The sequence below is a fragment of the Hypanus sabinus genome, chromosome 22 (genome assembly GCF_030144855.1).
Source record: "Hypanus sabinus isolate sHypSab1 chromosome 22, sHypSab1.hap1, whole genome shotgun sequence".
Classification (NCBI taxonomy): Eukaryota; Metazoa; Chordata; class Chondrichthyes; order Myliobatiformes; family Dasyatidae; genus Hypanus; species Hypanus sabinus.
In genome coordinates this window covers 54389793-54405685 of record NC_082727.1, presented here as the reverse complement: position 1 = coordinate 54405685, position 15893 = coordinate 54389793, and the positions used below count along the sequence as shown (strand labels likewise).

Sequence of the window (15893 nt, the reverse complement as noted above, 5' to 3'; positions counted from 1 at the left end):
ATTGCCTTTATCCACTCAGATGTCAGTTCATTTCGCTCCTGAGATTTAGCCAGTGTGTCTTCAAATAATTCACCTTTGCACACACAATATAATTTCCAGTGCCTTTATCATCTGGTGTTCTTGGAACAATAAAGTAACAATACTGTGAACTTCGGATTTAGACTCTGGAAGATCAAGTGCCATATACTTGGATTTGGACTTAATTTCCCAACCTCTCCTCACCACCATACCACTCAAAAAAACAATCCTATTTCTCACAAGGGCTTAATCTCTCACCTGCCTCCCCCCATCCCACTTCATCGAGTTGTCCCTCTATCTTCATTCCCTTTGATCATAGACCAAGTTCCCAAATAGCTTTGAAAACCCCCAATTTTTCTCACATCTTGCTCAGTATCCCAGGCCCTGATCCTTAATGTCTAGATGGAAGCCCTCTTGTTTTCTCATCTTCACAATCTCAGAAAATCCTGCTATGATTGTTCATAATTTTTTGATTACAAACAAAATACTTGTTCACTCTCATTTTCAGTTAGTTATTAATGATTCCATTCTTACATTTTGCTCTCTTCTGTCTCTGGTCAGGATCTTGACTCTAGTTACTATTTGAAGAAAGCTGAAAAATTGCAAGTTACCATCAAGCTATGAATAGTGTTTTTCATGCTGTTTCATTTGTGCAGCACTGTGAATAGTGTCGCATTTTAAACAGATTACCAGCTGGCATTTTCTTTCCCATGCCCCTAGGATATTTTTACATGCCTGACACCTGCTGTGCAGTTTTACTATTCTTTTATTTACCATCAGCACTTTTATCATTCCTAAAATAGAGTCAAGAACTCCATTCACAAGTAAGTGGTTCTGATATCCTCTAACACAGGCGGACCCTTGATATAGCAAATATGTGCATCTCTTGAAATTCTTTTCCTGCTCTAAGCATTCTTATTTATTTAATTGCATTCCCTTTACTAGCATAATTATTTATTTTTCTCTAAAATACAATCTTAATGTCACAAAAAATCTATTTTCTTTAGATGTTCTGATTTTATAGAAACATTGTCACTGATTTTGTATGCAGTCATTTATTTATCCATGTTCATCAGGCCTGTTGCAAAATGGAAGTGAAAGTGTCGGGTTTTCATTTAGTGGAACTTAATTTACCGAATGTGACATAATTTTTTGAATTGTTTCTTACTTATGATTCTTTGTTTTTAGTTGATGGGAATTGAAATTCAGGAAAAATATGGTGGATCAGAATCAACCTTCTTTTCCTCTATCCTCGTCATTGAAGAGTTGGCCAAGGTGGACCCCTCAGTGGCAGTCCTTTGCGACATACAGAACACCTTGATCAACACATTATTAATGAAATGTGGCACTGAAGAACAAAAAAGAAAATATCTACCTCGACTTGCCAAAGATATGGTGAGTTGTGAATGGAAACTTTTGAACTCTTTAAGTTTTTTTTGTATTTGAAAGATAACTACATCTGAAATGTTGGCTTGATTAAATGCCCAGAATTATAAAACAGCTTTCAGTGATCTAAAATGCTCTAAAGCACTCTAAGGTTCTACCAAGATATAGTAACCATGCATTTTTTTCCTCCTCCATCCTAGTACAATTTTTAAGGATAGCCAGCAAAATGATTAGTTGTATTCTATTATTTAATTTACTTATTTACCGATACAGCGCACAGTAGGCCGTCACAGCCCTTCGAGCTGGTTCACCCCAGCAACCCCCAACAAACCCAATTAACTCTAATCAAATCACAGGACAATTTACAATGACCAATTAACTTGCGCAGTACATCTTTGGATTATGGTAGGCAAAAAACTGAAGCACTCTTTGCGGTTGTTTGAAGAAAGTTTGCTGCCATTATACTGCGCATGAGAAATAAGTCAATGTTTGATTGGACAATGCAAATGTGCATTATTGTAGTGATAAATATGCAGTGTAATATTAGTTTATGAAAAATTGGCAGTGATTTGAAGATTAAATAAAGTTTATTTTCATTGCTTGTTCCATGACAGACAAAATTTAATCCTGAAATTTTTCTTCATCCGTTTGGGTGCACCAACTGGATTTCCAATTAATTGGTTACAGAAGATCAACTATTGCAATTTCTTTCAGTCAGACTGCAGGTATTTTCCTAGGCTGGATTTGGGAGATTAGCAGCCACAAGCCCAAACAGCAGCTGGTCTTGGGGGAGGTTGGGGAAGTTTGGTCATTGGTGAATGGTTCAGAATCAAGATGGGCAGCGTTCTCAATGGATGAAATTTTTGGAAGGGGAGACTTGATGTACTATTGTGAGATGCTGCCAAGGATAGCTACTAAGTTTGCAGGCAATTGTGTCATCACGTGTGCTCTGACATGGAAATGATATGGTTGCAAATTTGATTCGTTTCAGTAAGTGCCTGAGTGATCTCATGTTATAGAGGGTGTTTGAGACATTTGTCTTGCCTGCTATTGGTTATTTATTTCAGATTACAGTAGTAGCAATGTTGCTATCCATAAAACATGTAATCTTTAATAACCATTTTCAATATTTTTAGGTTGGCAGTTTCTGTCTTTCAGAAGTTGATTCTGGAAGTGATGCATTCTCTTTGAAAACTAATGCAGAGCAGCATAAAGATTACTACGTTATCAATGGCTCCAAGATGTGGATTAGTAATGCTGATTTTGCTGGAGTATTTCTAGTTATGGCAAATGCAAACCCCTCAGATGTAAGTTTCAGATCTAATGTTTTTACTGTGAAGAATTCAGGAAACTATACAAATGCTTAGAATTTTCATTTGAATAAATATGTGTACAGTAATATTGTTTCAAAGTTCAAAGTACATTTATTATCAAAGTATGAATAGTTTATACAACCTTGAGTTTCGTCTACTTGTAGGCAGTCATAAAACATAGAACCCATTAAAAAATGAAAGAAGAGCTTCTTCCCCTCTGCCATCAGATTCCTAAATGGACATTGAACCTGTGAACACTACCTCACTTTTTTTAATATATTATTTCTGTTTTTTTGCTCAATTTTTAATCTATTCAATATATGTATACTGTCATTGATTTACTTATTATTTTTCTTTTATATTATGTATTACATTGAGCTGCTGCTGCTAAGTTAACAAATTTCACGACTCGTGCCAGTGATGATAAATCTGATTGATGTGCAGAGAGAAGAAGAATAAAATAATTCTTAAACAATAAAGCAAATAGCATTCTGAACTGGAGTTCACAATGCTAGGCATCACTGCAGCCAATTCAGAAGTTCACTGATGCCAAATCAGAAGAGTTCATTTCAGCACCGAGTTGACAAAACCCCATGGAGCAGCGAGCCGGTATTTCATCTCTGACCCTGACACCCCGACCATTTCAGTCTAGCCCAGAGCTTGAATTGTCCAAACCTTGGGATGCTCCTTGCCCCCGGGCTTAAAAAGGCCAGTGCCCAACTGTTCCAATTTGGCTTGGCTCTTAAATCAATCAAACCTTGGATCTTTCCACGCCTCACCTCTGCTTCACCATATTGACTTGCTTCCAAGTCCACTCTGGATCTGCTGCAACCATCCTGCCCCAGTGCAATAGTCACACTGCAGAAACACCCGATCATACACGCAATTCAGCTCAACTCCGACAGGGAAGCCACAGGCCATTATTTGTAGCAATTGTTTACTAGCTAAAGTGGCAATAACAAAGAATTTAGTTGTTTTTTTAAAATTTCATTGGGCACTAGCAAGTTGTCACTCAAACCAGTAGTTAGCGACAGCTTAAAGTGGAAGAATAACCATAACATATTTATTAAGTAATTTGCATCCAATACAAACAAACTATTCTTGACAAAACTCATCACAACCTTTTCCTCAACCCTGGAGAGTTAATCTCCCTCAAGGTGTTCATGTTGTGGTCTCCTTTGTCCCTGTTGCCTTGAGGTTCTCTTCCTGGTGTGCTTGTACTCCCTCTTACTCTGTCAATCCTCCTTCTCATGCTCACCTTCTCTAAGATTTTTTTCTCATTGCTAATTAACAAACTGTTTAGCTATATTGCCCTTTATTACTTTGGTAAAATATTTTTTCATTAATAGCCCCATTTCTTATTTTGTGCATTGAGCTATTCCTTATCAATCAGAATTTTCTTGTCTGAGACCTTTGTGGGAATTGTCTCTTATTCTACCAGAAATACCTTCTGTGTCGATGCAACAATCCTGTGGATATTTCACTTTCCTATTTCTTAATCTGTATTCTGCCGCTGATTGTAATGTGGGAGGGCAGGTTCGAGGATCCAATGAATGAAACGGAAGACACATATTTAAGAATGGGTATTTTAATTATTTATTTAGAAATCAACAGTGAAACAATAAACCAGGCACCTAGCTAAACAAGCATTTGTCTAATCTACCCAAGACCACTATATTGTACATTCAGTTGCTCTTTAATTGAACAGATGTGCTGCTAAATCTCCCAGAATTATAAAACCAAAGAACTAAGCTTGCTATGAATGGATACTTAACGATACCAATGCAAGGGGCTCATTTACATCTACAATGCTCTTTCTCAATGGACTTTCAGCGCTGGTCACGACTTCAGCTGGCCCTATGGATGGCAGGAGCAAAAGAGAGCAGACCTCTAGCATGTGCTACTCTTGTACCCCCAAAATGGGCACCGTGGCGCACAAGCCAATCAATGGGAAAAGAGCATTGCGGGCTTTAAATGAACCAATCAACGCCCAGCATGAAGGAAGCAGCTTTTGACCGGCAAATAAGGCATGCCCTCACACGCCCCCACACTTTAGTTCTCAGTTCTCATACTTCTTTGGTATTTTCTTATGTTACGTACCCCATAACTGGGTGTCTAACCAGCAGAGAAAGAAGAATTCGTTGGAGTCTGGTGGTATCAAACTAAAGGTGTTTATTAATAAAAATAAGCAAAACCATATCAATAATGCAAATATACATATAAAACAAGTTAGCAGTAATAAACCTAAAAGTGTAGGAATAATAATAAACAAGCTCTATGGATGTCTAGGGGTAAATAAATTGTCATAGAGAAGTATAAAGTTCAGTTCAGTTCATGAGTGCATGATGTAGTTATAGTTGTTGTGTTGTAATCGTTGGAGAGAGAGAGAGAGAGAGAGCGAGCAAGATGTAACAGCTACAGTCAGGCAAACCTTCCTTTGCTTTCTTAATCCGTCGTATTGGTGTGGTCATTCAGTTATGACCTCTCCGTCCTTCTGCTAGACCGTTCTTCTGTGGTGGACTCGTCACGCTGGCATGAGTGGACACACACACACACACAATTCCCCACCGGCCCTGCTTTTACACTGATAGCCTTAATGACCAACCTCCTGGTTCGGTCTTCAAAGCCCCCACCTTTCTTGTGGGTTCCAACACTCAATCAGTATCCACTGGCGTGTCTGGAGGGTGTCTCTCCAGACCTGTCTTTTATCCCTACTAACGGGGACTCAGCTATCCATCACTTCTGAATGACTGTGTCCGTCAAATAAGGCCACTCCTTCAGTCCACTGAGGAATGTTTATGAACAAACTATTGCCTTGCAGCAAAACTGTAAATAATTTTTAAAAAAAGGAGTCACAATACGGTTAATCAGCAATTCCCCCCTCTCTCTTATCTGTCACAGATGTTCTTGCTTGTTTTTCCGTCTCTCTTTCTCATGGTCAGCATAGCAACAGTAATAGTTCGTGGTTCTCAGGAGGGGAAATGGTTAACTCTGTACCCCATTGTCCTTCAGGTCTGTTCATCACTCATAACACTTAGTAGATTCAACGTACTCATTCTGTTTGTGGTTATCAGCCTGTTTCATACACCACATTCTTAATTAATTTGTTGAGTTCACTATTCTGTAAGCTTTAAAGGCTGTCCTGCTTCACCATATTCTTGACAGTGTTTATGATGTAACAAAGTTAAAAGTTCAGAGTTAATTTATTATCAAAGTACATAAATGTCACCATATACAACTGTGAGATGCATTTTCTTGCAAGCCTTCACAGTAAGTACAAGAAACACAATAGAATCAATCAAAGACCACACCTAACAAGATGGACAAACAACCAATGTGCAAAAGAAAATAAATTACAAATACAAAAAGAAAGGGGAAAAAAAAGAAAATAATAAAATTAAGCAATAAATACAAAGAACCAGAGATGAAGAGCCCTTGAAAGTGAGTCCATAGGTTGTGGGAACAGTTCAGTGATGAGGTAAGTGAAGTTATCTCCTCTGGTTCAATAGCCTGATGATTGAGAGGTAGAAACTGTTCCTGATCTTGGTGGTGTGAGTCCCAGGGCTCCTGTATCTTCTTCCTGATGGCAGTAGTGAGAAGTGAGCATGTGCTGTGTGGTGGGGGCCCTTGATGATGGATGCTGCTTTCCTGCACCAACATTCCACGTGGATGTGCTCAGTGGTTGCGAGGGTTTCACCCATGATGGACTGGGCCATATCCACTACTTTTTGTAGGATTTTCCATTCAAGGACTTTGGTGTTTCTATACTAGGCTGTAATGCAACCAGTAACTGACCCATAGTTTGCTGCTTGATCTGTCACCTTATTAATATAAAGTTTATATCTATTATAGTTGTTTTAACATATTTAAATACTTTTTCATTATGGTGGCGAGTGCAATATTTAAAGATCAAAGTAAATATTATTGCAATTACAAGTAGCTTCAGTCATACTCAACTTGCATTCAGAGCTTAATGAGCAAGAACTAAATTTTAGTGAAGAATTTTATCAAAGTCATTTCAAAGTTTCTGCTTTAGAACAGGATAACTTGAGATTGTGCAAAAGATGAATTAATACACCTGTGATATTTAGACAGCAGAAGTTAGTAATTGCAAGTCAATTTTATTTGGTAATATTCTTGCATGATATAAAATGACATCTTCATTTGTTTGCATGGTTGAACATAGCACTAAACTTAACACTAAAAAGATTTCACTATTCTCACTTCAACAGCAATGGCTCATATGAGAACATTCAGTCTGGGGTGCCATAGTATTGCAGTGCCTTATAATTCTTCATCTCCCTGGTGCTTTTACTGAAATTTGAATGTAGTGACTTTTCTTATACGCATAGTTGTGACATTATGGTTTTCACCCATATTTGTTTTTTTTTGTCTTTGGATGTTTGGATTCTTTACTACATCAATTTGAAGCTAATCATTAGATGTGTGATGCCTGGTATGATCACATTGACACACACCATTAGCAATTAATTTTGTGATGGCTTCTCTACAGTTTGTTTGGTGGAAGGGCTAGGAAATTATCATTAAAGTTTAATCCTTAAGTTTGGGACTTTTACATTTGCTTTGAAATCCTGAATTTGCCAGTACTGATGAGGGATAAATCGGCAGAAAGCACCTGGGATTTCCTAGCAAATTCCAGCTCCATTCTATTGGAGTGAATTAGAAACCAATTGAAAGCTAGTAAGATCTGAATGTCAATAAATACTGGAAATTGATGGATAAAACTAGGTTCCTGTTTTCACAGGGATATAAAGGAATCACGTGCTTCATAGTGGATAAAGATACTGAAGGTCTCCAAGTAGGGAAGAAAGAAAATAAGCTTGGGATTCGTGCATCATCTACCTGTGCCATCAATTTTGACAATGTCAAGGTATATATTTTATAAATGCATATTTAATGGTCACAGTAATATTAGGTATAAGAGTTGTTTACAAATTTCTCTCTGTCTTAAGGATTGACTTTTGGTGTAGATATGGCTCTATGATTACCATTCACCTATCTTGCTACCTTAACTAAATGGCCATTCCTTCCTACTTATTGTTGGCAACTATTTGAAAAATAACAAAAGCAAATGGTATGTTCATTTGACATCAATGCATTCATTGACTTCAGCAGTAATGGCTACTTAGTTTATGGGATCGAGTAGTTTCGCCAATTCTTTCCTCATTGAATTTTCATATTAAATATGGCACCATCATTACTTGTCTTAAAATTTAATTCTCCTCATTATCAAGTGAGCTATTGGAGAACTTGAGTATTGAAAAATTTTGACTTGTAATGCAAATAGCTCTTAAGAACTTTGTACTTTAATGTAATATAATAGATCTGTAAATTATGTGTAACAACTCTTACCTAGATGGCAGTTGCTTACCTGGATAGTGCCTGAAGACCAGTTCTCAAAATTGGAAACTTCAGATAATTGTAATAATTCACAAAACTCATGGCAAACAGGGATTGATGTTCTAAGACTCTGGGTTTGATTTCTGTTCTTGGACCATGATACAACCCCTTGCTCAACTTCATTGTCTGTTTTAAGGTGACCAGAATTTAAGTGTGAAAAATGGGGTATTTGGTAGAGATCAGAGGTCTGTTACATTATTTACTCATGTTCCTTCACATTTGCCGTAACTGACATTTGGAGCAGATTCTTCAATTAATTGCTGAAGAGAAGCACTGAGACAATAATTGATTTATATGAAGCTTTACACTTGCCAAAGTACTCATTTCAACAATTAATTTGTGTTTAGTGAGTAAAATGCTAGTTTGCAAAGAGCTATGCTGAATTCATAATTGAAATTTTCTTAGAAATGTAAGAAGAAATTTATTACACTTGAAATTCACTTACATTTGAAATTTATTTTAAAATTTCCTTTGGGTTTCAGAACTCATCACCAAAGTTTGCCGGAACTCATTGTCCCAAATGTATGTTTATTATCTCTGTTGCCTCCTATGAAAGCAACCCCACCCCATTCTACCTCCAACTACAATCTAAAATGCCAGTGTTGGATTGTTTTTCCAAAACGGTTTTTACCTTTTTACAGTAAATGAGATGAGCATAATTGTGTAACTTGTTCAAGTATTTAATTACTGTTTTCAGTACTTTTCTTAGTTTGAAGGGAGATTACTGACGTCTTTGTGGATACCCTGCATTAGCCGAATGCAAAGATTTGCCGCGTATCCTGAATGAATTTAAGAGACCTTAACTGAGGCCAAACTTATTTTTAAATAAAATGTTTGGAGAAGCTATGAAGATATACACTTAGTTGCCACTTTATTGCGTACACCTATTTGTTAATGTAAATACCTAATCCACCAATCTGTTGCAGCAACTCAATGTATAAAAGAATGCAGACATTGTAAATTGATTCAGTTGTTCAGACCAGACATCAGAATGGGAAAGAAATGTGATCTGAGTGATGTTGACCATGGATTGATTGGTGCCAGGTTTGAATACCTTAGAAACTGCTGATCTACTGGGATTTTCACGCAAAATAGTCTCTAGAGTTTACAGAGAAACAAAAAGCGTTCAGTGAGCTGCATTTTTCTTCAGACAAAATGCTTTGTTAATGAGAGAGATCAGAGGAGAATAACCAGACGTTCAAGTTGGCAGGAAGGCAACAGTAACTCAAATAATCATGCATTACAACAGTGGTGGGCAGAATAACTACATGTCGAGCCTTGAAGTTCTTGGGCTATAGCAGCAGTAGATCATGAATGTACATTCAGTGACCACCTTATTTAGGTACAGGAGATAGCTAATCAAGTTGCCACTGAGTATAAAGTGCAGGGGAGGACAGACATTAAGTTTTTCTCTTCTCCAGTTTCTGCTTTTCTGCATTATCTGCATTTGGCTTCTTTCCGGACAAAAGGGAACAGCCAGAAGCTCCACTTGGATTAATGAATAATGAACAACCACAGTCTTATACTCGTTATACCAACACAATTTGGTAATTCAGTGGGAAAGATGAAGAAGCTTGCTGTTACTCTGAGGTGAATAATGAGGCCAATATAGCAACTATAGATTCTTTCACAGCATTATTACACTGTAAGCTATACACAGACCTCTGTACTCAATTCACCAAACTGCGGGTGTAAAATATCAAAACAAATAACAGTACTTGAATTAGGAGATGGAATAACCCCCCTACATTTTGGATGCTATCTCTCTTGATTCATTAAAGGAATTTAAAAGTTAAAAGCCGTTTTTTTAAAAAAAGTGATTCCTATCATTTTGGGAATATGAATGCTGTTTGTTATCCACTTTTTATATTTGAGTTTGGGTACTAAGGTCAATAACTTGGTTACCCATTGAGCATAATGTCAGAAGTCCCTCATCCACTTCAATTCTATATTATGCAAAATAATTAATAGTGCCCTTGTTGTGATGTATAATTTCACAATCCACATGGCTCATTCTTTACCTATCTGTCACCTAACTACACTTCCTATCTCATATCAGTGTAACTTACATGGGAAATGCCATAAAAATCCAATTAATTATTATCAATATGATTTTTGTATTCCTTAACTTACTTTCTCCTCTAAATTGAATCTTTTATATTTACCTGTTGTAGGTTCCAGAAAGTAATATTTTAGGCCAACTAGGTCATGGCTACAAATATGCAATTGGAATGCTGAATGAAGGCAGGATTGGGATTGCTGCACAGGTTTGTAAATCAATGCATGAATACCTTTTCGATTGCAAATATGTTTTCTAAGTACCTGATGGCATTGATGGGAAGTAATCCTATCACTGGGTAAAATACCGAGGTAGCTGAGCAGCAAATGCTGGCTAGGAAGTCTACTATGCAAATTGTTTTGTTAGTTTGACTACGTTTGTCACTGCCTTATTAAAGCAGTCAACATAAAGACACCACCCACCCTCAATTCTTTTCTCCTCCCTTCCATCAGGGAGAAGATACCAAAGCTTGAAACCACATACCACCAGGCTCAAGTACAGCTTATATCCTGATCTTATAAGAAGACAATTGAACTGTCCCCTTGTACATTAAAACGGACCCTTGATCTCATAATCTATCTCGTTATGGTCTTGCACCTTATTGTCTATCCACTGACTTTCTCTGTAACTGCAACACTTTATTCTTAATTCTTTTATTGCTTTCCCTCTTACTACCTCAATGCACTACTAATGTGATGAAATAACCTGTATGGATGGCATACCGAACATTTTTTAATGTACATCATACGTGACAGTAATAAAACAATTTAGGAAATGGACTGAGTAGTTGGGAACTTGCAGGATCAGTACTGGCTTTTCACAGTATTAGGTATTCTTGGATGGGGTCTTTTGGCCTTTTCGCCCCAGAAGAAATGAGCAATCTTCATTGATTTTGTAAAAACAGATTTGTTAAGTGTTTCTTTATTGAACAGTAGTGTAGGGGAATGTTTTGAATAAATGAATGTATTAAATTTTAGTTCTTTTAACCATTAATGGTAGTTTCTAATTCTGTTGTTTACAGATGCTTGGGTTGGCACAGGGTTGCTTTGATAACACCATCCCATACTTAAAGCAGCGGGTGCAATTTGGTAAAAGAATATATGATTTCCAGGTACAGTTATCAAATTTGGTTTCATGTTTCCTTGTTTTACCTTCTTTAAAATAATTTGTTCTTTCACTGGCCCTTTCTGAAAGCCGTTCCTACATTCTCTGCTGACTCTACATTGAAACTGAAGAATATAAATTTGAAAACTACTTGCTCTTTATAAAGAACACCACACACAAAATGCTGGTAGAATACAGCAGGCCAGGCAGCATCTATAGGGAGAAGTGCTGTCAGAAGGGTCTCAGCCCTGGAGGCATCTGCAGTTTTCCTCGTGTTTGCTCTTTATAAAGGACCACTTTTGAGATTGCCACCTTTTGTAAATGAGAATAATTCGTTTTGAACTGATAATTGCACTAGATAGTGATCAGATTATGGAATATAAAAGGAATTGACTTGAGTTGAGTGTTTGTTAAAATTAAGAAGGTTGTGGCCTGAAATTGAAATTTTAAAATCTCCAAGGTTATATCTAGGTTGTTTATTTGGAAATACGTTGTTTCTAGAGGAGGGTACCTTTGGAACTAGATGCAGGAATTACACAAGGTATCTCACGAATATTATTTCAAGGGCAGTTGGGGATGTGCAGTTAATACTGGGTTGAGTATTCACATCAAAAATTGATTAAAAGATGCATATCCAGCATCTACACCTTTTGACATTGAATTAGATATTCTATCTTCCACCTGCTGAGGTTAACAATTCATCTCTTCTAATTTCAAGATGCTTACACAATTGCTCAGCCTGTTAACTTGGGTACCAAATTCACAGTGGAAACCATGACTGAATTCCATGTTCCACTTCAAAAACTGTAAAGAACCTTCCACTGCATACCATAACATCCAGGCCATTCAATTCTACTAAAATATCTTGCAACAGTTTGATTAATGCATCCCAAACAGTCCTTCGCCTGTGAATCTGCTGGGGTCTGTTCTGTTTGGTGCTCCCAATGCGGCCTCCTCTACGTTGATAAGACCCATTGTAACTTGGAGAACTGCTTCATTGAGCACCTCCGTACCATCTGCCACAAGTTGGACTTCCCAGTGGCCAAACATTTTAAGTCCCATTTCAGTGTGTTGATCCGTGATCTCCTCTTGTGCCGCCCTCGGGGAGGAAGAGCAACACCTTATATTCTCTCTGGATACCCTCCAATCAGATGGTACAAATATCAATTTCTCCTTCCGATGAACAAATTTCCCCTACCCCCTTCCTCTATTCCGCACCCTGACCTTTCACCTCACCTACCTATTACTTCACCTGGGTCCTCTTAAACTTTCCCTTATTGTCCACTCTCCTCTCCTATTGGATCTTTTCTTCTCCAGCCCTTGGTCTTCCTCACCAATCTGGCTTCACCTGTCACCTTCCAGCTAACCTCTTTCTCTTCTCCCCCATCTTTTTATTCAGATTTTCTCATGTTTGTAATGCACTAAGTTATTATCAGGTGTAAAAAAAAGAATAGAGTAAGTCACTGATTTTATGAATACCTAGTTTTTTAAAAAAATGAGAAAATATGCAGTTACTGGGAATCCAAGAAACACACACAGCAGGATTTTGATTCCCGTTCCTCCAGCATTTTGTGTGTGTTGTCTAGTTTCAAAATGTTGAATTATGCTTGGGTGTAGTGGTTCAATTAACAATAGTACTTTTTGAATTCCACTTCAACTACTTAAATTCATTCCACCCTTATTGATACAGGGCATGCAGCATCAGATTTCTGAGATTGCTACCCAGCTGGAAGCTGCACGATTGCTTACATACAATGCTGCTCGACTGAAAGAGGCAGGGAGACCCTTTATTAAAGAAGCATGTATGGCAAAGTACTACACTTCTGAGGTAAAATAAAACGTGGAACGGGCAAATCATTTTGGAGGTTAAGAGAGGTTGAAATATATTTGATTATTTTAAGAGTTGAATCAAACACGCTATTTCCTTCAGTAAATTTTAAAATGCAAATTTTAAGCAGCAAGAGCGACTGTCCAGCTTTGGGTCTTTTAGACATGTTTGGAAAAGGGTTGCATATTTCTCATTAGGGGCAGTTAGAAAAGAAAACAAAAACAGAAGGATTATTCTGGAGTACCACTACAGAGTGCCTGATAATAGCCTGCTTACTCATTTTAAAGAGAAACATGTTCAGTATTTGTTTTCTTTGGATGAGCGAATGAATAGTAACATACTGTATATTAGTGACAAGACTACTTATCTATTATAGATCGCAGCCAAGACTTCTGCCAAGTGTATTGAATGGATGGGAGGAGTTGGCTTTACCAAAGATTATCCCATAGAAAAATACTATCGAGATTGTAAAATAGGTAAAGAAAAACTGCTTTTCATGATTTCACTTGGCGTGATCAAGGCTTAATTGTAGCATGACTTTCAAAGTGGTAACTAATTTCTCTGCTGTTAATCACTGCATTAAAATCTCTTGTGAAGTATTTTGTGTATAGCATTTGATGCTCGTAATATGGTGTTATCTATGTTGAAGAACCAGACACAGACTGGCTGAATATTTTGTAGTTTTATTATCTATGCATTTATCATCTATCTATTTATCCTCTTCTGTGTCTTTGAGCCATGCTACCCAGCAAGCCCTAATTTAACCCTAGCCTAGTCACAATTTACAATGACCAACCCTTGGATGGGGGAGGAAGCTGGAGCACCTGGAAGAAACCCATAAAGTCATTGGCAGAACATACAAACTCCTTATAAGCTGCGGTGGGAATCGGACTTGGGTCACTGGCACTGTAAAGCGTGATGCTAACCACTACATTACCATGCCGCCCCTGTGTGGTCACAAGAGTAACTCTGATTGTCTGGTTACCTCCCTCCTTAATTTTCCATCTCACTCCCAGCCTGATGTCTTTGGGCTCTTGCACTGTTTCAGCAAAGAGTAACGTAAGCTTGAGGATCAGCATCACATCTTCATGGTTCATTTCAGCTTTATATATTTTTGAATTTAAATCATCATCTCTCAACTTTAATGTTTAAATTTACTTTTTATTTTGTAGTATTTAAATATCTCTAAATACCAAAACTTAAAACAGTTTTTAAAAGAGAATCCTCCTAGGGATGCAGAAGATGCGACTGTGGTTTCAGCCCACATTAAAGGCTGTCAGGGACATTCCAGACGACAAACTCTTTATTTTGCTACCTGCTCCAACTTATCATTGAATCCTCACCAACTCCTGCATTGTGCGATCGTCCACTAATCCAGCACACAGTACCTGGTCGGGTGGGATCCATGGATGGCTAGTTCACATGTTTGGTTTGTCAGTAAGACAAGCTGCAATATCTAAAATAAACCTATTTTGTCTTGAGCTTTTGGATTTATTTTTCCATTTGCAAATTGTAATTTTATTTTTTGTCCTTTTTCAGGTTCAATATATGAAGGAACTTCAAATATCCAATTGAATACAATTGCAAAATTGATAGATCAAGGATTCTAGCATTGCTGCATAACATAGTATGAACACAGTTTACTGCAGATCAACAAACTGCTTTTCAGCAATTACTGTCCATCTTATGTACTTTATTATAAAGTTTCACGAGTAAAACAATTTCAGTGGTTCTAAAAATATTCCCCTGAACCACCTCCAAATAATGTTACAAAGTGGTGGATTGAGTTCTGTTTTTGCATTAATAAAGATTTTTTGCACAATTTCTTTGGTATCCAGAAGGTGGTTTGTAAATAATCCGTATTTATGAAGCACTACTTGTAAGAGCTGATCTTGGTATTAATAGAAAAACATTAATTACTGTCTATATTTAACTATCCTCAAAATGAAATTGTGTTTGAGATTGTTTCTGACATTGATTACAAACAATCTTCACTTTGTGGTTTTCTGTTTGCATTTAATTGTCTGTACTTTTCATAATAAACTGTAAAGTAAATGCACATCTTTCAGTTACAATAAGTATATTTTCTCTGATAATTGGGTTAGTAAACTGGAGTTGGCGATTCAAGGTGATTAGCAAAAGAAAGAGTAAATTGTTGAAAAAAATATTTTCTTTCAAATTTAATATCTGGAATATACTCCCTGAGTGTGGTGGAATCAGATTACATAGAACCTTTTCAGAAGATAATTCAGCACAGTGATTGAAGTGAATTAATTTGCAAGGCTCTTGAGGAAAAATACTGGAGTGTAGGACCAAATTGAATAGCTCTGTCAAAGAGCCTGCACAGACAAGATGGTTTGAAAGGCTACCTAAGAAATTGTGCCTAGTGTTTTTGTTCCTCAAATGCTCTGAATGGTGAAATGCCATCATCTCATGAGAATATATTTTTATAATGTCTCATTTCTCCTTCTGCTTAATGGAAGCCAGGACGCAGCTGTCTGATGGTTGGGTCAGCTAGTTTTGTGAAGGTTTTGGCCACCATTTCCATGCTGGAAAATATGGGCCCTGTTGGATTTAATGAGTCACTCAGCTTTGTACATTAGCATTGTAGCAAATTAACAAATGTTACAAGCATTTCAGCCACCTTCGTAAGGCAGCCCTTTTATAATCCTTATGAGAACCTGCTTTGCTAGAACTTACACAGCCTCTCTGGGAAGCTGACACTCAGGCTATCCTTTTCCTCATGGCTTTTCTGCAGCCTTCT

The 15893-nt window shown here is 37.2% G+C and overlaps 1 protein-coding gene across 2 annotated transcripts in view; it reads left to right on the top strand.

Moving 5' to 3' along the window:
- LOC132379624 (short/branched chain specific acyl-CoA dehydrogenase, mitochondrial-like) overlaps positions 1-15188 on the top strand; it is a 31347-nt gene extending 16159 nt beyond the window's left edge. For both annotated transcript variants that reach the window (XM_059947757.1, XM_059947756.1), the window contains 8 exons: positions 1207-1413; positions 2541-2711; positions 7483-7608; positions 10313-10405; positions 11219-11308; positions 12992-13129; positions 13506-13605; positions 14669-15188. In XM_059947757.1, coding sequence (XP_059803740.1) covers positions 1207-1413; positions 2541-2711; positions 7483-7608; positions 10313-10405; positions 11219-11308; positions 12992-13129; positions 13506-13605; positions 14669-14739 — 996 coding nt within the window. In that variant the 3' untranslated portion in view covers positions 14740-15188. The remainder of the gene's footprint in view (positions 1-1206; positions 1414-2540; positions 2712-7482; positions 7609-10312; positions 10406-11218; positions 11309-12991; positions 13130-13505; positions 13606-14668) is intronic.
- Positions 15189-15893: the final 705 nt, after the last annotated feature.